The 21,994-nt window shown below is 45.6% G+C and overlaps 1 protein-coding gene and 2 non-coding genes across 3 annotated transcripts in view; all 3 read right to left on the bottom strand.

Annotated features, from left to right (window-relative positions):
- Positions 1 to 4,754: 4,754 nt before the first annotated feature.
- Positions 4,755 to 4,958, bottom strand: LOC116890411. Its single transcript, XR_004386612.1, has one exon. It is a non-coding gene; the product is annotated as a small nucleolar RNA SNORA73 family (small nucleolar RNA).
- Positions 4,959 to 5,167: 209 nt separating this feature from the next.
- LOC116890412 lies at positions 5,168 to 5,371 on the bottom strand. Its single transcript, XR_004386613.1, has one exon. It is a non-coding gene; the product is annotated as a small nucleolar RNA SNORA73 family (small nucleolar RNA).
- A 3,322-nt stretch (positions 5,372 to 8,693) lies between these two features.
- Phactr4 (phosphatase and actin regulator 4) overlaps positions 8,694 to 21,994 on the bottom strand; it is an 81,101-nt gene continuing 67,800 nt past the window's right edge. Inside the window, exons 10-14 of the mRNA XM_032893465.1 lie at positions 17,545 to 17,600; positions 15,976 to 16,037; positions 13,976 to 14,113; positions 13,089 to 13,165; positions 8,694 to 11,013 (exon numbers count right to left, since the gene is read on the bottom strand). Coding sequence (XP_032749356.1) covers positions 10,998 to 11,013; positions 13,089 to 13,165; positions 13,976 to 14,113; positions 15,976 to 16,037; positions 17,545 to 17,600 — 349 coding nt within the window. The 3' untranslated portion in view covers positions 8,694 to 10,997. The remainder of the gene's footprint in view (positions 11,014 to 13,088; positions 13,166 to 13,975; positions 14,114 to 15,975; positions 16,038 to 17,544; positions 17,601 to 21,994) is intronic.

The following is a 21,994-nucleotide window of genomic DNA, read 5'->3' as shown; positions in this document are numbered from 1 at the left end:
TTTCTGTGTTTTGCAATTAAAACCGACATTTTTAGCATTTTGAACTTTTTTCTTTTCTTTTTTTTTAAAGATTTATTTATTTATTTAATGTATACAAGTACACTGTAGCTGTCTTCAGACACACCAGATCCCATTACAGATGGTTGTGAGCCACCATGTGGTTGCTGGGAATTGAACTCAGGACCTCTGGAAGAGCAGTCAGTGCTCTTAGCCGCTGAGCCATCTCTCCAGCCCCCTAAACTCTTTTCTTTACCCTTATTTTTGAGACAGGGTCTCACTGTGAGACCCTCCTGCCTCTGGCTTCCTAGAGCTGGGAACAAAGGCGTGCCCCATCGTGCCCAGTTACTAAAGAGCAAGACTGGCACCTGAAAAGGGCTGGCACTTTGGCCCACGTGCCAGCAAGAGTGGGGTTCACAGCTTGGGGGAGGGGCCCCTCACCACACACAGCTGTCACCTACCATTTTACACTCCCCTGACAACACACGTTATATTTTCATTCGTGTGTGCATGTTCATGCTGGTGGAGGTCAGAGGGCAACTCTCAGGAGTAAGTTCTGTCTTCCTACAATGTGGGTCCCAGAGAGCCAAGTCAAGTCTTCAGGCTTGGCGGCAGACAGTTTCACCGACTGATCCATCTCCTCCGGGCGACTGCTTCCAGCTGCGTTTCCCGTACTGTGTAGAGCCTGGTCCTAAGCAACCCCCCGATTTTGTCTTACCTTTTCAGGTTTACTTCTGCCTCCATCATGGCCTCTCCTGGATGGTAGGCGGTGAAGTTTCTCCAAGCTTCACCCTGGAAACTCCGATGTCTTTCTCCAAGATCTTATTCACTCACATGGCTTAATGTAATTACAGAAAAATGACCATCATTTATCTTCCCTTAGAAAAACATTTTTTTTTTTTAAATTGCTTGGAGATTTAGCTCAGTGGTAGAGCACTTGCCTAGCAAGTGCAAGGCCCTGGGTTCGGTCCCCAGCTCCGAAAAAAAGAATAAAAAAAAAAAAAATTGCTTCAGGAAAGCCTGTCTTTGAAGAAAGCCCAGGCCATTTTCAATCTCCAAATCCTAACTGCTTCAGCTTCCCAGTGCTAGAATTGCAGGGGTGTGGCGCCAAGCCTCTGCCCCTCAAACCCACTCACTTTTAAAATCCACTTATATGTTGTATCTATGAATGTTCGATCTACATGTATGCCTGCAGACCAGAAGAGGGCATCAGATCTCATTACAGTTACTTGTGACTCCCATGTACCCCTAATAGTAAGTCAGGAGGGAGACTGCGGACATGAAGGAGTCCTTCATTCCAGAGCCTGCTGGAGTCCCTTGCCAGCTAGCATGAAAGAATTCTGGTGCAGTTAACATTTGGTGTGAAGGTTGCCAGAAATATGATCAAATAAGACTTAAACAGGGCTGCAGAGATGGCTCAGCGGTTAAGAGCACTGACTGCTTTTCCAGAGGTCCTGAGTTCAAATCTCAGCAACCACATGGTGGCTCACAACCATCTGTAATGGGATCTGGTGCCCTCTTCTGGTGTGTCTGAGGACAGCTACAGTGTATGCACAAGCAGTGAATCATGCTTAAAGCCTGCACATACATGAACTTGGTTATGGCCCCACTGCCTTCCCAGAGGTGCATTTTCTGGGTTTCTCACAAAAAGACAGTTCTGTTTACAATAAACTGAAGTCTCCACACCTCTAGGGTACAATCTGTCAGAATCTTACCCAGGACACCCTAAGGTCATTCCATTTCTCAGTCACTTTCTGAAGACTTGCTCTGTGTGTGTAAAGACAGTTACACACTGCACGTTGTGTGTGTGTGTGTGTGTGTGTGTGTGTGTGTGTGTGTGTGGTGTGTGTATGTGTGTATAAAGACAGTTACGGGCTGGAGAGATGGCTCAGAGGTTAAGAGCACCCGACTGCTCTTCCAGAGGTCCTGAGTTCAATTCCCAGCAACGGCATGGTGGCTCACAACCATCTGTAAAGAGATCCGATGCCCTCTTCTGGTGTGTCTGAAGACAGCTACAGTGTACTCACATATAATAAGTGAATAAATCTTTAAAAAAAAAAAGACAGTTACACACTGCTTGGAGAAGCCCACGTACGTGTGTGTGTGTGTGTGTGTGTGTGTGTAGACAGTTACACATTGCTTGGAGAAGCCCATGTATGTACCCTTTCCCTGAGCAGATTGCTAACAGCCCCTGTGCTTAAATCACTGGTTCTCAACCTGTGAGGCACAACCACTTTGGGAACTGAACTCAGTCCGGGCTTCTGGAAAAGCAGCCAGTGCTCTTAATGGGCCACCTCTCCAGCTTCAAAGCCATCTATTTTTAACTTCCTGTGTGGGTTTGTGCATTGGAACGCAGTACATGCAGACTGCAGAAGGTGCTGGAGCCTCTGGAGCTGCTAAATGTGGATGCTGAGACTCAAACTCCCGTTCTCTGAAGAGCGGTATAACCCTCACCCATCAGGCCATTTAGATAAAAATCTCCCCATGTGCATATATATATATATATATATATATATATATTTTTTTTTTTTTGTCACAAAAACCTGAGGTAGAAAACAAGGTTAAAATTGTTGTTCTGAAGGGGTGGCACGTGCCTTTAGTCTGAGCATTCAGCAGAGTTCCAGGACAGCTAAGGTTACATGGAGAAACCCCGCCCCCCCCGCCCCCAAATACCCCACCCCAGCAATAGATAAAAATAATATTGTTGCTCTTCCTTGGTTGGAGTGCCAGCATCCACATGGTGGCTCATAACCAACTAAGTCCATTTCTCGGGGTTCCCATTCCCTCTTCTGATCTCCATGCACACACACGGTACACAAAAACACAGGCACGCAACATTGACACATTAGTAAGGGGCTAGAGACATGCTTCGGCCATTAAGAGCATTGATTGCTCTCTCCCAGAGGACCCAGGTTCAATTTCCAGCACCACCCACATGGCAGCTCATAAGTATCTAGCTCTAGATAGGGAATCGGACACTTTCATAGCTACATGTGTACGCAAAACACTGATGCACAAATTATATACTTGAAAGCTTTTAAAAAAATAAATCTTGAAAAAAATAAAGGAGGCGGGTTAAGACTTTAATCCCAGACTTAGGGAGGGAGAGGAGGGCAACTCTACAGAAGGAATTCCAGAATAGCTAAGGCTACAGAAACATTGTGTTGAAAGACAAAAGGTAGAGTCCAGCAAGTTATCAATAATCATAGATAGGGGGATCGGGATCTTTTCTATTCAGGATTAAGCTATTAAATACTTGGGTCTAAGTGCATACATGCTCTCTGCATTTACATGCCTGTGTTCATGGAGCCCAGGGTATTAGGTGGGTGCTGCTATGTATCAGGTGCACTAACCACTGAACCATCGCTAACCCCATTATTAATCTCTTTATAGGAGGCAAGACTCACTGTGTAGCCCTAGATGGCCTCTGCCTGGGACTAACCTTTCCTGTTAATTTAGGGTATCATGCACAGTAGGCAAGCATTAAGCTACACTCCCCAGTCCTGTATACTTATTAAGCAGTAAATTGTAAGCTTGTCTACATAGCTGGGCATTTGAAGGTTACAACAACTGCGATTGAGGACAACCTCTGAAACTGGGAGGTTGGCAATTTGAAGCAAGGGTGCTTGCATAGAACAGAAATTGTACTTTAAATCCAGGCAGCTCATCTCACAGAATGCAAGATTTAGTCTTTGACCTCAGGAAAAATTCCTCTTGCACCTTGAAGCCTAGGTACATATTCCTACCCAGGGTCCTCAAGAAACTTAAGGGCAGGTGAAATGGCTGAAGGCAGACTTACACACAGAACCTCCCAAGGTCACCGGATTCCACTGTGGAGTACAAACATTAGCTAGTGTCTATTGAGAATGCCGCTCCATCTACCCTTCCTGTCAGAGGGGGCCACAGATGCAAGTATTCCCCCACTGCAGGCCCAATTTATTTCCAAGAACAGGGAAACATACCAGCATCCTCAGGCCTACCTTTGAGGTGCCTCCTCAATGCCCCCATCATTGAAGGCCCAGACTGCTCCATGGAGGAAGGCAACAAGGAGTCATCAACTTCCCATTATGACCTCAGGACCTGTCTACCTCCTATCACAAGGCTACACAGTTTTAGGACTGTCCAAGTTTAACTGCTTAGGACTAACCTCCCACATTCACTTGACTAGTTTCCCACCCAACATTATCACCAGAGCAGAAGGAATATAACTTTAGTACTTGGATGGATCAAACATTCACTCGGTTTATCTTGAACTCATCTGTAGCCATCTGCATCCACACAGTAAATCACAAGAAAAGGCATTCAAAAAGCTTTAATTCAAACTTGTCAGGCATATCACAAAGATTCATAGATTACAACTGGATCGCATAACCCATTCTGGATCTGAACTCATGGCTACAATCTTACAGAGAACATAAAATATAAAGTTTATATAACATGGTCCTGGGGAAACCTCCTGGACCTCAAGGAGAACCATGCTTCATTTTCCCAAATCTAGACACAACCTGTATGAAAAATGTAATTGCCAGACAGAATTGAGTAGGCACAAAAGCCTGTCCAGCTTCCAATGGATGGGGTCATGATATGGACAAGATTTCACCAAGCTGCATATAATTAAAAGGCCTCAAAGCCCTTTATCAAGTAAATCAACAGGCACCTGTAGAGATAGATCCTCTTCTTTCCTGAAAGAGGGGAAAAAAATAACACAAACATTACATTCCCGAAGGTGGCACCTTTAAATCTTATCACCTTTAAATTTTTGTTTCCTGCATGGTTTGTCTCCTCAGTCATGGTCCACAGGACTCTGAGAAGTCGTAGGAATATGCAGGCGCAGACTCGAAGCCCAGCTTCATCTCCAACGTTGTGGAAAGGGACTGTACATCATCGGGCAGTACCCTATGCTCCCGTATGCCACTAGGACAGAGCCCGGGGAGAGTGACCTCCCGGGGTATCCACGTTGGAATGTCTGGTTAGTACCCTAAAAAATCAGTCAAACTCAACCAATACCAACTACACACACCCCCAATTAGTGTCTCACCACTATTAGACACACGGAACAAAGAACGCACCTCAATGACTTCTTTGGAATCATCAGTTCTGCAATAGAAGACACTCCGTCAGTAAATTAAACGCTTAAAGTACGCGGACCCATCCCCAGATTGCGATTTAAGACTGTTTCCTGCATGGTTTGTCTCCTCAGTCACGGTCCACAGGACTCTGAGAAGTCGTAGGAATATGCAGGCGCAGACTCGAAGCCCAGCTTCATCTCCAACGTTGTGGAAAGGGACTGTACATCATCGGGCGGTACCCTATGCTCCCGTACGCCACTAGGACAGAGCCCGGGGAGAGTGACCTCCCGGGGTATCCACGTTGAATAGTCACGGGAAAGACATTCTTTTGACAAAATGTCCCAGAGTCCTTGTCAGATCTCCAGCTCGAAACAACGCCTGGCTTCTGAGTGCTGCGGTCTCAGGCACCCCATGCAAACAGAATACAACACGCCTACCCCCACCCAAATTCTTCAGACATCTGCGTGAATGGCTCTCTGAATAATGGCAGATGAATGAACAAGCAAACTGCAGGATCTGGCTACCACGCGTTGGAGAGAAATAAAAGCCGGGGAAAAAAGCTCAACGACTTTTATGTTAAAATCGAGCGCTCGAAGGCGGCTAACTGCCCAAATCACGCCACAGGAACAAAAGAGCCTGTTTTCTTAAGTAGAATCAACCTTAAAGAAAAGTGCGTAGACATCGTTAAGTTTCCCAGGCAATAATCCAACTGGCTTTGAGATCCGCGAAAGAAGGCCGGTTATTAGGCTGAGAAGCACGTGTCCACACGCCATGCTGGGCAAATGAACCCGGCTTCCCGCGCGGAGTCCGCACAGCCGCGACTCTTCCTCTCAAAGCCTGGGTGCCGAACCACGAGGGAAAACCCACAGCCGCTGAGATCAGCATATGGTACTCACCTACAGAGTACAGACACAGAGAGCAACCGCTAAAGAGACTGAATCTCGCCGACGCGGCCGTATTTATACCTTAAGCAACTTCCGGAAGTCAGCTGTTGCCGACTGCGCCTGCGCAGGTCACGCGCACTTAGAGCCATTGGAAATGCGCTAAGGCTGATGGGATCTACTTCAGGTCCAGTTTCACCTCAACTGGGATTGGAGACTTTTGCGCTATTAAAGTTTTGGCGGTCTTGATGGCGTAGAATTGATGAGCTCGTGAGGTTTGTCCTCTCTGCCTGGATACACTGGTATAGGCAAAATGAAAAAAAAAAAAAAAAAAGCTAGAGAAACGCTTTCTAGATTCCAGAGCTTGAATCTACTTTGTATGTGGAAGGCACATTTGATACAGAACAGAGGTGCCTCTCCAAGAATTGGCTACAATTAAGAACTTCCCATGGAGGGGACTGGAGAGATGGCTTAGTGGTTAAGATTCCTGGTTGCTCTCCCACAGTACTTATAGGGCAGCTCACAGCGCGTCGCTCCCTACTGAGCTGTTACTCCAGTTTCAGTGGATCCCCAGACACATGGTGCACAAATAGGAGTAAGTACATCAAAGCACACACACACACAAAGCAAAACAACAACAACAATCATGCATTCTCAACGGGAAGACACCAGCCTAGGATTTGAGGTTCTTATCCACACCCGTTTAAAAAGCGGTTTTGTGCACTTTCCATACAGACATATAAAACTAATATAGATGTTGACAATAAAATGATGACGCTTAAGATATTTATCACTGGGTGGGCAGGTACCTGAACCGCAGGGCTGCACACAAAACCACGAAATGCTGTAACGTGTACAAAGCACTCCACCATCATACATGCACAAGCAATAATGCAGTAAGGATCTGTGTCAGGCAAATAAATTAATGGTGTCATTAAATCGAGGCTAGCCTGATTAGAAACACTGGCCACGGTCCTCTTGATATATCGAGATGTGTGCTGAGTTCTTCACAGGTGTGCACCACCACTGCCAAGCAAACAATTTTTTATAACTTGGTTTTTGTTTCTCAGTATGGGATTCTCTGGATAGCCCTGGCTGTCCCAGACTCAGTATGAAGAGGAAGATGGCCCTCAGGCTGCTTCCGTCTTCTAACACTCCATTTTCTGAGTAGAAGAGTAACATTGTGGGGCTGGAGAGATGGCTCAGAGATTAGGAGCACTGATTGCTCTTCCAGAGGTCCTGAGTTCAAACCCCAGCAACCACATGGTGGCTCACAACCATCTGTAATGGGATCCAATGCCCTCTTCTGGTGTGTTTGAGACAGCAACAATGTAAATAGGTAAATCTTCAAAAGAAAATACAAAGGGGCAAAGTGTAAGTTAATAGTTTTGACTTCATTTTCACATTTTAAAATCTACTTAACAGCAGTAGTGGCTTCTGAGCTGGTTTTCTTTTTTGTTTGTTTCTGTATGTTCCCATCTTCTATATGACCCCTAGTTCATTTGGTACTCACTAGACTCTGTTATTACTGAATGTGTGTATGATGTGTATGTGGGAATGCTCCTGCCACAGGGTGTGGAGGTCTGAGGAAATGCCTTGTGGGGGTGCTTCTCTATCTCTCTGCCCATCTGTGTGCTGTGGCTGTCCCTTAGGCTTGGTGGGAATTGCTTTTACCCACTGAGCCATCTTGTTGCCTCTGCCCTCTCCTTTCTGACATGGTTTTCCAGACCTCAGTCTCTCTCCACAAAGAACCAAACTTCATCCACTGTTCAGTAAATCCCGGGCAGCGTGCACCTTCAGAACAAACTTCTGGAGACATTTTAACTCCAAGGCTGCAGTAACAACTGCCGTAACAACTACTAATTTGGGCCACAGGAATCTGGGATCAGAAAAACAGCCAACAAAAAGTTCCGACTCCTGGTTTCTTGCCACACTTAGTAAAGGGTAGTGTGCCAAGTGCCAAGCAGCAAGTGAGTCATTGCTGAGGTGCCCTGGGCTGAAACTGGGCAGCCTGCCTGTAAGGACAGGCAGCACCAGCTGCTCGGTGACATCAGCCTGAGGGTCAGTTAGCCGTGGTCCATATCGAGTAAATCCTTATAAGGTGGACTGAGTGGGCTCTAAGTCCTTGTCCTCAAACATATGCAAAAATAGTATTTGTTTTGACCTTAAAGAAATAACCTGACCTGCACAATCTCATTTTCCAGATAGGGTGGGTAGAGGCTAGGCAGGCAAGGCCTGGACATAACTCCTCTCTCTGCAATTCAGAGATTGAGAGTGAGAGAGATTTAGAGAGAGAATACCACGTACCCCAGGCTATGCTGGATGATTTTGAATTTGCTATGTTACTCAAGATGACCTTGAACTTCTGACTCTTCTAACTTGGCTTCAGAAGCATTGGGGACACTTTGTCTGGCTGGTTTGCTGCTGGGGACTGAATAGGGCTCAGTGCGTACCAGGCAAGCGCTCTACTGAGCTGCTCTACCCCAACCCTGTGATTTTTGTGCATAGCAATTCATAAGCAGACTGTTTCGCCTCTGGCTTCATTTAACATTACTGTTCACCTTCTTTTTATTGGACGTCATTAGCAGTATTTTGGGATCACTTTTAAGTTGTTTCAATCTTCTGGAATAAAACAAAACAAAGCAAACCCACAGGTCAGGGCTATGGCTTAGTGGCAGAGTAATTAACACACATGAGACCTGAGCTCACTGCACAGCACTCCAAAGTAAAAAGTAACAAGTCCAGGTTTTTTAATATTCTAAAATACTTTAATAATTAAGATTGGTGGGAAGACTGATATACAATGTAATTATTTATTTTACAAGATTCTGTACACTGGAGAAGCATCTTAACCTACAACATGAGAGGCTTTTACCCTTTTACATTATGATTGTAAGCTTCAAATTACAGAAAGAAACACGTAATCAACTTTTATATACATAAAAACAAAACCACGGGCTAGATGCCGCCCTAACAGACGACGCTGCAGAAGACGAATGAGATGAACTGTGAGTCAGGGCCCTTGATGGCACACGCAAGCACACGGGCAGTCAGGCTTGGCACTGTGAGGGAGGGAAAGCAGCAGGGGGACAAGACAGGCAGGCATGGTGGGTGCCTCTGTGAGCCCTGTAAGCAGGGGGTGGAGGCAGGGGGATCCTTGGCTACATTGTGAAGTGACATGAGAGCCTGTCTAATAAAACACAAGGTTACCACAGCACAGGCAGCACAGGCCTATAAAGTGCTCTATAAACCCGGGACTAAGCAGGAGGGAACAGGGTGGAGCAGGCACCCGCCTCGCTTGTGAGGACTGGGCCTCCCTCCTCCAGGAGCACAGAACAGAATTCGATCACAAAGGCTAACAGCTCTGGCAACCTTGTACCCAGACTTCTCACAGACTGGGAGGTGGGACGCAGTCTTTTTTTCATAGCCAGAAACTATCTGGCAGTAAGGAAAAAAAAACAAAAAAACAAAAACCAAAAACCCAAAGCACTTTTTTCTCCATAGAGAACAAAGTACGAGTTCTAAGGTCACTTTAGCTTTTTTGTTTGCCCTATATTCTAACTCTTTAATAAGTATGACGTTGACACAGAGAACACTGCTGAAAAAAATATAGACAGGAAACAGAATAAAACAAAAAAAAAATGTAAAGACGCACAACTTACTAGATATTAAGGTGAGAAAAAGCTGGGTATGACTTGCCGTCCATGATCCCAGACTGGGAAGGCTGAGTAAGGGAGACTTCACTTCAAAGGCTAGCCTGGGCTACATACTGAGGTACAAACTAAAACAAAAACAAAAAATATAAACAAGCCCAGTAACATTTCTCTACCACTTACAATGTAAATAGAATTCAGGAGGGAATGGTGAGGCTGTGTGGGTTTCAGGAGAAAAGTTCTTTGAGACAATAAGCAAACCAGCACCCAAATGCAAACGGGGAGGCCTGACTAGAAAACACAGGCACCAACCACGCTGGCTCCAACATGGAATGGAAAGGCAAGTGAGGTGTTCGCTGTCGGGAGGGGCAGGGGCTAATGCTGTAGAGAGGGACTGTGCAGTAAGGAGGGTCAAGAGCACCACGGAGAGGGCTCTGTCTAGAGGCACGCGCACCTGTAGCACACGGTGCTCCCACACGGTGCTCCCACACGGTGCTCCCAGGCTGAAGTGATTTACAGTATCATTTGGTACAAGGAACATATAACAGTCTACCCTCTGAGTCAGTTCTCTACCAAACTGGCGTTATTTAATATTAAGGCCTTTTTCTTGGTTTGTACACAGGAAATGCACATGGCTTTCTCAAGTGATCACTTGGATTCTGGTTACAGCTCAGACCATGGAATGAATAAATTCCCCCATTTCTTTAAGCTCACTTTAAAATAAGGGCCAGCACTTGGGAGGCCGAGATGGGAGTTTGCAGGCCAGCCTGAGCCACAGTATAAGATCTTATCTCAAAATAAAAAGAAAGGACCTAGGATGACAAGTACCAAGTAGAGGGAGGGACAGGCCAGAGCCTGAGCTTCCTTCTGGTCAGTCCTTAAAGTGCGGTCTCTGAACTGACGCCAGTGAGGTCCAGGCACTTTCTCCGGAAGCGGGTCCCTTTCGCTCCAAGGGCTGGTGCCTCCAGAAGGTTTTTTCTGGTAAGAGGACTTGATGGCTGAATTACGCCTGCATGAAGACTCTCAGACAGAGCAGACAGGCTAATGGGACAAACGGCCCCAGTACATGCAGCTGTCTTAGGGCAGCGTGTGCTGCGGCCAGTAAAACTCAGACCCTGCAAGTGGCCCTGTGCCTCTGTGGCCGGTGAGAGAAAAGTCCTCACGTCTGCTGCAGTGTTGTTAAAAGGCTCAAAAGTATCTGGCGTTTTGTTCTTCTCTAAGAGGTGCACAAGGATCCATACCGAGGAAAGGCTACATGCATACGAGTGGTATCTGCCCCGAACCAGATCCCAGAGCAGCTCTGGCTGTGCAGGAAGTGTTATGGTCACCCTGGAGACAAGCAACAAAACAGCCATGCTTTCCCAATGGTCCTTTAGTTCCTTTCTCAGACTTCAGCTTCATGGGCGATGGTAGCTGGAAGGGGTCAAAAAGAAAGACATTATCAGACAATGGAGACTGCTTTCCTATTCTTGAAATTTGTTTGGAAAAAAAAAATCAAAGGATCCATGTTGATTACAAAAATATATACACTTCAGGTAGTGCTGATGACTGGACCCAGGGCCTGTGCACTCCGCCTATAAGTTAAACGTCCAGCTCCGCTTGGTTGGGTTAGTTATGGCGCTGCAGCTAGAGGGGAAGTACTTCCAGCACTTGGGAGTTTGAGGCAGGAGGACTCCTTTGAGTTCTAGGCTAACTTGAGCTAAGTGTGAGATACTATAAAACCAAAAAAAAAAAAAAAAAAGGGCTGGAGAGATGGCTCAGTGGTTAAGAGCACCAACTGCTCTTCCCGAGGTTCTGAGTTCAAATCCCAGCAACCACATGGTGGCTCACAACCATCTGAAATGAGATCTGATTCCTTCTTTTGGTGTGTCTGAAGATAGTGACAGTGTAATCATAATAAATAAAAAAAAAATAAAATATTTGAAAAAAAAAAAAACCAAAAAAAAAAAAAAGAAAAAAAGAATATAGAACATAAAACCGGATTTTCTCCTTAAGGACCTACTATCTTGTGCTGACATGGGTACCATGTTTGCACCCTGAGCTGTGGCGGGGGTCTGAGAGGGCTTCATGCTCTGTAGACGCCAGGCATCTCCCTCTCGGCATGCCACAGGAGCACCAGTCTTAATATTCACGGTTTACTTCCTAGTCGCCTTTCTGCTGTAACAAGAGCTTGCCGAAACCCAGGGTTTTGTCCTGATTCCCTGTTGCAACCAACAGTTCTAGAATTGTACTACTATGTTGTAGGTGCTCGGGAAATACTTGTTAAATAAACCGAGCTGTCTATACAGCTTCCTGTCTCACAGACCTCACAGACATCAATACAAAGGTAGAGATATGAGCACTCAGGTGTGCTGGCTCTCATCTGTGGGCTCCGCTTAGGAGGCGGCCAGGAGTATCAGAAGCTCCAGGCAGCTGGGCATGGCGGCACGGGCCTGCAAGCCCAGCACTTGGGAGACAGTCGGTACATGTGAGGTCAGCTATAGCTGCACAGTGAGACCCTGTCTCAAAAATAACAATAACAAGAGTAGCTGGGGCTTAGTAACCCAAGTTTGTTATCTTAGCACTTAGAAGGTAGAGGTTAGACAACTGTGAGTTTCAGCCTGGCACTGGCTGTCTATAGATTCTCAGCCTAAGCTACACAGAATGGGCATTTACAATTGCCGCTTGGTTCTTACTACTTTTTGTTGTTGGTATTGCTTTAAGAAGGGGTCCGATTTACCTCAGGGTGTTCTGGAACTTGCTGTGTAGCTGAGAATGACCTTGAACTTCTGATCCTCTTGCCTCTACTTCCTAAGTGCTGGGATAACAGACATACGCCTCCATGCCCAGGTCCTGGGGTACTGGGGATGGAACCCAGGACTTTGCGCATGTTGGGTAAGCCACACTATCAGCCTTTGGTATTTATTTACTATTCTGTCTTGTGTGTGTGTGTGTGTGTGTGTGTGTGCGCGCGCGTGTGTGTGTGTGTGTGTGTGTGCAGGCCCACCGATACGGCAGTGCACATGTGAAGTCAGCTAACAGTTTTGTCTTCCACCTGTTGGAATCAAGGTCTCTGTCACTGCTGTGTATACCAGGGTAGCTGGCCCATGGGCTTCTGAGGACTGCCCCATCTGCCTTCCACCTCACCACGGTGTGCTGGCATGATACACGCTCACTGCTGCTGCATCTGGTCTTATGAGTTCCAGGGATCCAGAGTCATCTTTACACCTTCACAACACAGCTCATCCACAGTCGGCACCCGGGCCCTACTGTCTTTGGATTTTAATAAAGTCTCGTGGAGTCTAGGGTGGCCTTGAACTCACGACAGGGACGGGCTAGCTTTGAACTCCTGATCCTTCTGCCTCCACCACCCAAGTGCTGGGATTATGGATACATGCCACCATCCTTGGCTTTCTGGATCAGCAGGGTTCCTCCTTCTGAACAACTCTGTTGTTTGTCGGTTGCAGAAATTTCACTGAATCCCAAGTATTTGGATCTTTGGGTCTTACCGTGTGAAGTGTTTGCTGTCTACGTGAACCTCCATCTCCGAGCTCTTAAACTCATTTAATTCTTTCCTGATGGCAGCCTGCGGGACAGAAGTGAGATTTGAACATCTCTTCTCTCCTGAAGGGCAGCTGAGTGACTCTCCGTGCATGTCTAATGGGCTGACCAATAGAAGGAACCACAGGTCGTGGGTGCAGCCCAGAGGGAGGAAAAGCCAGGTCTAGAGAACCAGCTGGGCTGAGCCAGACACGCACCACCCTCCCCGACAGAGAGCACTGAGCTGCGTGCAAACCCCCGAGTCTCAAGTCAAATCAGAGTATTAGAAAAACATATCTTTTTGGGCTGGAGATGGCTCAGTTGTTAAGAGCACTGACTGCTCTTCCAGAGGTCATGAGTTCAATTCCAGCAACTACATGGTGGCTCGTGAACCATCTGTAATGGGATCCATGCCTCTTCTGTGTGTCTGAAGACAACTACATGTACTTATATATAATAAATGAATAAATCTTTTAAAAAAAAAAAAAAAAAAAAAGAAAACTATCTTTGTAGTTTTCACAGTACATTAAATGGGTATAGAAGTGACTATATTACTCAAATATAGCACCATATTTCCTCCATTGTGGCTGTTAATAATGTATTTTATTAGGGCTGGAGAGACGGCTTGGCAGGTAAGCACTGGATGCTCTTCCAGACGACCCAGGTTTAGTTTCAGGCATCCACAAGATGGCTCACAACTGCCTAGAACTCAGTTCCAGACCATCAGATGCCCTCTTCTGGCCTCTCTGCACAGATATACATTTGTACACATAAAATAAATGTTTTTTAAAAGTATTTTATTTCCATCTCAAAGTAACAGGGAGAATTTCAGGGAACACGTGAGCATCTGAGTTACCTTGTCAGCAGGAGTCAGTTTGGTCCATGGTTTATCTGCTCGCCGGTCATAGTCCTGAGCGTCTGTCACCTCCACATACTCATTAAACCTCAGGATCTTCCTGGCAAGTAGTTCAGCCACAGTTGGCCTTTGGCTGAGCTGAAAGAGACGGCCAATCATGAGTTCAAATTGCTTTCCTATTCACTGAGCACTGACAGTTACCTAAGGAGCCTGTTTTCTTCTGAGATAGGGCTAGCTCATGCTATCCTGAAACTTACAGTCATCTTCCTGCTGACTCAACTGTCCAGAGCGAGAAGGACAGGCCAGAGTCACCACACCCAGAGTACCTAGGAAACTGTGACTATACCAGCCTGAGTCCCGTCCTCTCTAAAACTCCCCAGGGATTCGTGAGGTGTCATTTTGGGGTGTCAAGGGAAGCCAGGATAAGAAGAGCATTTGTCGGGTTGGGGATTTAGCTCAGGGGTAGAGCTTAAAAAGCAAACGCAAGGCCCTGGGTTCGGTCCCCAGCTCAAAAAAAAAAAAAAAAAGGAAAAAAAAAAAAAAAAAAAAAAAGAAGAGCATTTGTCACCAAGTCTGATGGGCTTATTAATCCCAGGGACTCACTGAGTGAAAAGACAACTGGTATCCACAAGCTGTTGTCCTCTGACCTCAATATGACTGCCATATTACAAAACACTCCATCCACACAAAATAGATAAAAATGTATGAGAACATTGTAAGGGTTTAGGCTTTAGTTTTAACTCATTTCACTGTACAGAACCATTGCCATGCCCCATGTTTTACAAACTAATATGTGCTCCAAGATCTGAGGATGCGGTTACACGGTAGATGCTGTTAGGATAGAACTCAGCACGAAGCATGTGTTCAGCATCCTTGACACCCTTGTGCCACTCCATAGCTCTGAGGAGTTCCCAGGAGATACCTGGTCAATGCTGCCTAAAGAGCAGATTTTGTGGGAAATTATGAGTTTTTTTTCCCCTAAAGATTTATATGTATGAGTGTTTTATTTGCATATATGCCTGAATGTCAGAAGAGGGCATCAGATCCTGTTAAAGATGGTTGCTGGGAATTGAACTCAGGACCTCTGGAAGAGCAGCCAATGTTTCTAACTACTGAGCCATCTCTCAAGCCCCATGAATTTATGATTTAAGGCTGTACAATTAGGTAACCTTAAATAATGAAAGGCCGGAGACCCAGGAATACCCTCTAGACAGCAAGGGTAATTCCTCCATTCCTGGAGAGGGAAACATAGACTAGCCACAATTTCACTACTCTGGGAACTCTATTTTTATTTTAAGATTTATTATTATTGTTTTTTAAATTTTTTGTTTGTTTTTCGAGACAGTTTATCCCTGACTGTCCTGGAACTCACTCTGCAGACCAGGCTGGCCTTGAACTCGAGATCTACCTGCTTCTGCCTCTGAAGTGCTGGGACTAAAGGTGCTGTGGCATTATGCCTGACAATTCTTATGATTTTTAAGAAGTATCATCAAGCGCTAGGAGAGAAATCAGCATTTGCAGACGCAATCACAAATGAGGGGTGGAGTGGAGAAGAGAAGAGAGGCTCCAGCACCAACATGGCGCAGTACAGACCAAGGCCTCTCCTGACTGACCTAGACCACAGAGAAAATCACGTCTCTTCCTATTTCTCAGGTCTCAGGACTATTTCAGCTATTTTCTTGATTAACAACCAACCAGTTTACATTGCAAAACGGAACACTACACAATTCTCCTATTATTGCTCCTACATGGCAACTGAATTTTTAGTCAAAAATAAAGACACCTCAGACGAGACAGCTCATAAGTTCAGAGCTCCTGGTTTAAATGTAAAATGTCACAGCCGTTTCTCCCAAATATTAAAACCAAACCAACAGATGCCACTCCTGTGAAGGTGGTGGGGTTGTCATGTCCATGGCTTACTGTCATATTAGTCTGGGGCACAAGTCAGACTCATTCGTTCCAATCACACAGATCATCAAACCCAAGGACACCCACCGTACCTTTCTAGTGAGTCGACGTTTAATTTCCCGTTTCTCTGCTTGGCGATCAGCTTCATTTTTAGCTTCAGTTGACAGAAACAAAGGACATTACTTCAAAATGAAAATTTGCACAGCAAACATTTTAGTAATTATAATACACGTATTTTTAGAACCAACTGAACCACTCCATCTGTGAATGGCGATCAAGAACCTTTCCTGCCCAGGTAGTGGTGGCATATACCTTTATTTATTTATTTATTTATTTTTGGTTCTTTTTTTCGGAGCTGGGGACCGAACCCAGGGCCTTGCACTTCCTAGGCAAGCACTCTACCGCTGAGCTAAATCCCCAACCCCGGCATATACCTTTAATTCCACCATGAGGAAGCAGAGGCAGGCAGATCTCTGTGACTTTAGTCACAGTTCCAGGATGGCCACGGCTACACAAAGAAACAATGTGTTTCAAAACTAAAAGCCAAACACACACACACACACACACACACACACACACACACACACACACACACACACACACACACAAAAGGAACCTTTTCCTGTCCACGGTATAATTGAATATACAAACCAAAGAGCAAGATAGGAGATAGCACACCAGGAGCGCGGGCCCTCGAGCCAAGGATAGGCTTTTACATTTGTAAACACTTTCCAGCTACCTAAAGGCTTCCCTGTGGTTAAAGATCTACAGAGCTGAAAATACTTTAATATTGATTATAGTGCTCTTGAACAGGAAGTTTTCAGGAGACAGCAAGCTCAGTGCACTTGTTCTAGAACCCGAGTTCAATTCCCAGCTCAGGTTCCTCACTGAGGTCGGTATTTCCAAGGTATGATGAGCACAGAGAGTCTCCAGGGGTGCAGGGGTACAGGGGTGTAGGTGCTGAGAACAAAGGATGGGAGGAGCCCGTGCTGTGAGGAGGGACTGAGGTGGCTTGGGGTGGGAAGACAGAAGGGAGTGACAGTGGAAAGGCTGGGCTGGGCTATTCTGGTGATTTTATCTGGGATGGAGACGAGCAGAGGAGCCTGCAGAGGTCAGGTGGACTGGGAGTTGGGGTTACCATGTGTCCTCGGGAAGGGGCCCCAGAGCACAGGTTTTAACTCAACGCTCTGGTGAAACCTTGGCTCAGAACACTACGCAGGAAGTTAACTATGCACAGGGACAGAAAGTTAGACACATGCTCCTCTTTGGTGGCTACAGAAACACAAGTCAAGGAGTAAAAGTAGAAGGGAAGCCATGGCTCAAGGATTGTTCCGAGCCTGAGACTCCACCAGGAACAGCAATGCCCTGTCCATCAGTTCAGCCATTACCTTAGTTCCCTGGACAGAGAAAGCATGGGCCAAGCCTGCACATACTGTCACTGACAAATGCCAACACAGACCCAGGGTGCTATGACAACATTTGAACAAAATTTCTGGCATGCCACACACAGTGCACTAACAATACCACGTGACATCTTCCTAGGAAGCTTGGCTTCCCAAGCAGACACTGACTCTCCTTGGCCCTTTTCGCAAACACTTCTGCCCTAATGCAAACTGAATTCATGGTGCACAAAGGCCTGGGCTTCATTGTGCTCGACTCACGCTGTAGGATGTTCCGTTGCTCCAGTTCTTCTGCTGTTGGCCTTTGACTCAGCCGCCTACAACAGAGACACACAAGGGCTCTAACATTGGTTCTAAGAATTTGAGAGGTTTTGGGTTTTTGGGGAAGCAAGTGCAAGATTTACATTGATGTATTAACAACTCAAAATGTCTTTTTCTTTTTTTTTAGAATTATTAGGTTAATTAATTTATTTCAAGGAGAGTACACTGTCGCTGTCCTTAGACACGCCAGAAGAGGACATCAGATCCCATTACAGATGGTTGTGAGCCACCATGTGGTTGCTGGGAATTGAACTCAGGACCCCTGGAAGAGCAGTGCTCCTAACCACTGAGCCATCTCTCCAGCCCTAACATATACTTTGGTGGCTTGTTTATCATGAAACCAATGTGACAGTGAAAGAACTGAGAAACACCGTATTATGTTGAATGGAATGGCTCACAGCTATGAGGCCAGCACCTAAGGGTAGAGGCTCAGGATTCCAAGATCCTGTTCCCGAAACAGAGAGGTATGTTTATGGTGGTAGCTCCACAATGGAAGCACAGGCTGTTTTCCTGGAGAACCTGGGCTCCATCCCAGCACACACGACAGCTCACAGACGCCCTCTTCTGAACTGCTCGGGAACTACACATGAGGGATACACGCCCTCAAACACCCACACACATAAAAAAGTCTTCAAAACAAACAAAAAGAATCCTTGATGGGTAAGTGTGAGCACCAGAATTGAGATCCTAGCAGTCATGCAACAAATTGAGGAGGGGATGGTTGAAAAGAGCAGAGACAGGAGGATTACTGAGTCTAGCCTACGCCCAAGCTAGAAGGAAGGTTGAAGGAGCGATACTGCCTCAGAGAGAGTCGAGGGGTGGGGTGGTTGTGTGTGCGCTTAAGCACTCTCTTTTCAAACACACTTGCATGCAAGCGTCGAGCAGGTGCATGTGTGTACATGCAGAGGCCAGAGGTCCTTGGTGGCTTCCTTAGCTGGAACTTTACTGAAGTAGGATCTCTCATTGAACACGAAGCTCATATGTTTAGCCACAGTGGCTGGTTAGTAGCTCCAGGGACCTCATCTTTGCCCTCATAAAGTGCTTGAAGTCACAGATGTATGTCTGCACGCCTGCCTTTTAATGGGCTCAGGGGATTTGAACTCTGATCCTCATGCTTTCAGAGAAAACATTTTAATGAGGTCATCCTCCTAAATCCCAGTCAGCTACTTTTAATTTTTGTTTTGTTAGTGTTTTACTACACAGCCTAGGCTTCTCTCAAATTCACTCTACTTCTTAAACCACTGGGATTTCAGGGATGCACCATCATAGCTGGCTTAACTTTTTGAGGAGCCTCCATAGTGTTCTGCACATAGGCTGTACATCCTGCATTTCCATCAAACGCTGTAAGGCTCCAGTTGCTTCACTCCCTTGCTAACTCCTGTGCTTTGTCTCTTCTGGCTTCTGTTTCTCTGATTATTAGGGATGCTGAACACATTTTTGTTTTGAGACAGGATCTCACTGTGCACCCCTGGTTGTCTTAAAACTCACTATGTAGACCAGGCTAGTCTCAAATGCAAAGCGATCCATTTACCTCTCTGCCTTCCAAGTGCTGGGATTAAAGGTCACACCACCACACTTGACCATGCTGAATGTTTTTAAAATAAAATCATAGTATACATATGATATTTTATTTTCTGGAAACACAGTTTCCCACTGTAGATCTGAGTGGTCATCATCTTGCCCCCACCTCCTGAGTATGGGATCCCAGCATGCATCATGGCATCTGGCTGCAGTGCTGGGAATATGGTAACAGGAACAACTGACCTTTACATGGACAGACAGGAAGTGAAGAGGGTTTTTCCAGGAAGGGCAGCTATTTCAAGGAAAGGTTACATCTGACCAGGAACAGACTGGTCATTCTACATTTTCTGACATAGTGAAGGTAGAGGTGGGGAAGGACTGCAGTGCTGGACACAGTCACTGACACCTGTAAGTCCCAGCATGGAAGCTGAGGCAGGAAGATTGCCATAGGTTCAAGGCCAGCTTCAGCTAGTAAGTTCCAGGACAGCTTAGGCCACCGTATGAAACTTTCATGAAATAGTCACAAAAGAGTTCACACTATAATCCCAAAGATATTTGAACTGAGGACACTATGGAAACTAACAGACTCCTGGCTTTCAAACTGGCCCCAGGTTCAGTACTGTGAACAAGAATTTCGAACCATGCCCCACCCTAGAGCAAAAATTCAGGGTGTAACTCAACAATTTGCTTTTTAAACAAGCCTGACAGGTAAGTTAAGCCTGCCAAATGAATGCTTAAATGTGAGAACCACTGACTAGAATCAGCAGAGTAGCAAACACCAGAGATAAGCACCATCCAACAGGGTTATAACTCAATTAATTAATTCTATCAGTTCAGTGGGCTAACACATGATCGTTAGTAATAAGGATAGCGACTAAGTATTCGGTTGCTGGTAGTGGTGCAAGCCTTTAATCTCAGCATTCAGGAAGCAGAGGCAGGTGGATACCTTAAAGTTTGAGGCCAGTCTGGTCTATATAGCAACTTCCAGGATAGCCAGGGCTACACAGTAAGACCATGTCTCAATCAAACAGATAGACAGACAGGCTATATGGTAATAAGGAAAACTGTTATGATTTTTAAAAAAAAACGCTGCACAGTGGTGGCTTGCACCTTTAATTCCAGCACTCAGAGTCAGAGACAGGCAGAACTGTGAGTTTATGTAACCTGGTCTACAGAGGGAGTTCTAGGAGCCAAGGTACACAGAGAAACCCCATCTCAGAAAGACAAAAACAACAATAAATAAACAAATAAACGAATAAATAAATAAATAAGGCAAAAAGATCGCAGTCATGTATATCCTCTGCAGGTCAAATTTAACCTAGGGCATAGTTTGATATAGTGAGAAAGAAAAGTTTTAATATTCAAAACAGTTTTGTTGTTGTTGTTGTTGTTATGTCTTATTTCACATCTGAACACTTGACCTGCATGGTGCAGGTGCATCACGTGCACGCCTGGTGCCTGTGGAAGCCAGGAAAGGGCATCATCTCCCCTGGTGGAGCAGTCCGTACTGAAAGCCATCTCTCTAGCTCAAGAGCTTCTCATACAATTATCTTTTTTATTTTGGTGGTGTTAGAGGGGAAACCCAGAGCTACCCCAGTTCTTTTACTTTAGAAATACATAATCTCTAATTTCATTATATATTTGAGAGACATTCCAACTAAATGGAACAGGCTGGCCTTAAACTTGTTATACATAGAGGCAGGCCTTAAACTTGGGGTCCTCCTGCTTCAGCCTTCCAAGCAGTTTAGATTACATGCATTTAGATACATTACGAACTCAGGGTTTTCTCTCTCTCTCTCTTCGGGCTTCTGTGAGTACCAGAGGCATTAGATCCCCTGGAGTGAGAGTTATGGGTAGCTATAAACTGCCCAACGTGGGAGGTTTAGTCTGTGTAGCTCACAGACAGCCCATTTGCCTAGCTTGCCCGAGGGCTTGTGCTCCATCCCTGCACCGCAGAAAGCAGAGGGCGGGCAGCAGGCACACGGCACATATGGCACACATTTGTAATAAATACCACCCTGGGCTCCAAGACACCTGATTTTAAAAAGCCAACAAACTGTAAGCCAAAATTTAGAAGAAGCTATATGTGGCTTTTTTTTTTTTTGAGGTGGGGCCTCTGTAGTCCCAGCTCGTCCCAGCTTGTCCTCAGACCCCCTATGTACCTGCAGGTAGTCTTGAACTTCTAACCCTCCCGCTCTATCATGCCAGATCTAGATGACACATGCTACCACACCCAACTGAGATACTTATTTTCAGCCCTTTAAAGGAGTCTGCCATGGTTGGGGATTTAACTCAGTGGTTGAACACTTGCCTACCAGTGCAAGGCCCTGAGACTGGTCCTCAGCTCTGAGATATAAAATAAAAAGAGGGGTTGGGGATTTAGCTTAGCAAGCGCTAGTCCTCAGCTCCAAAAATAAAATAAAATAAAATGAAATGAAAAGATAATGTGTAACTGGGTATAATGGCACACTATATCCCAGCACTCAGGAAGCAGAGGCAGGAGGATCTCTGAGTTTGAGGCCAGCTCTGGTGTACAAAGTGAGTTCCAGGACAGTCAGGGATACACAGAGAAACCCTGTCTTGGGGGGAGGGGGAGGCAACCAGAAAAAAAAAAATAGAAATTTGTCAAACATACTGTATAGGACGTAAGATTCTGAGCAGTTAACATTTTCTTTTTCTCTCTCTTTCCTTTTCTGAGATGGGGTTCTCTCTAGCTCTGGCTGGGACCATAACAGACACCCACCCGCCTCTGCCTTCAGAGCACAAGGATTAAGGGTGTGTCCCAGGCTAACTTCTCTTTTAAATTGTCATCACATTTATTTGTGCTTCTGTATGTGTGGTGAGAGGAAGGAGGTACAACTGTGACCAG

Source organism: Rattus rattus, chromosome 1 (genome assembly GCF_011064425.1).
Source record: "Rattus rattus isolate New Zealand chromosome 1, Rrattus_CSIRO_v1, whole genome shotgun sequence".
Classification (NCBI taxonomy): domain Eukaryota; kingdom Metazoa; phylum Chordata; class Mammalia; order Rodentia; family Muridae; genus Rattus; species Rattus rattus.
The sequence above is the reverse complement of the archived record's forward strand: the minus strand, read 5'-3'. Positions and strand labels throughout refer to the sequence as shown.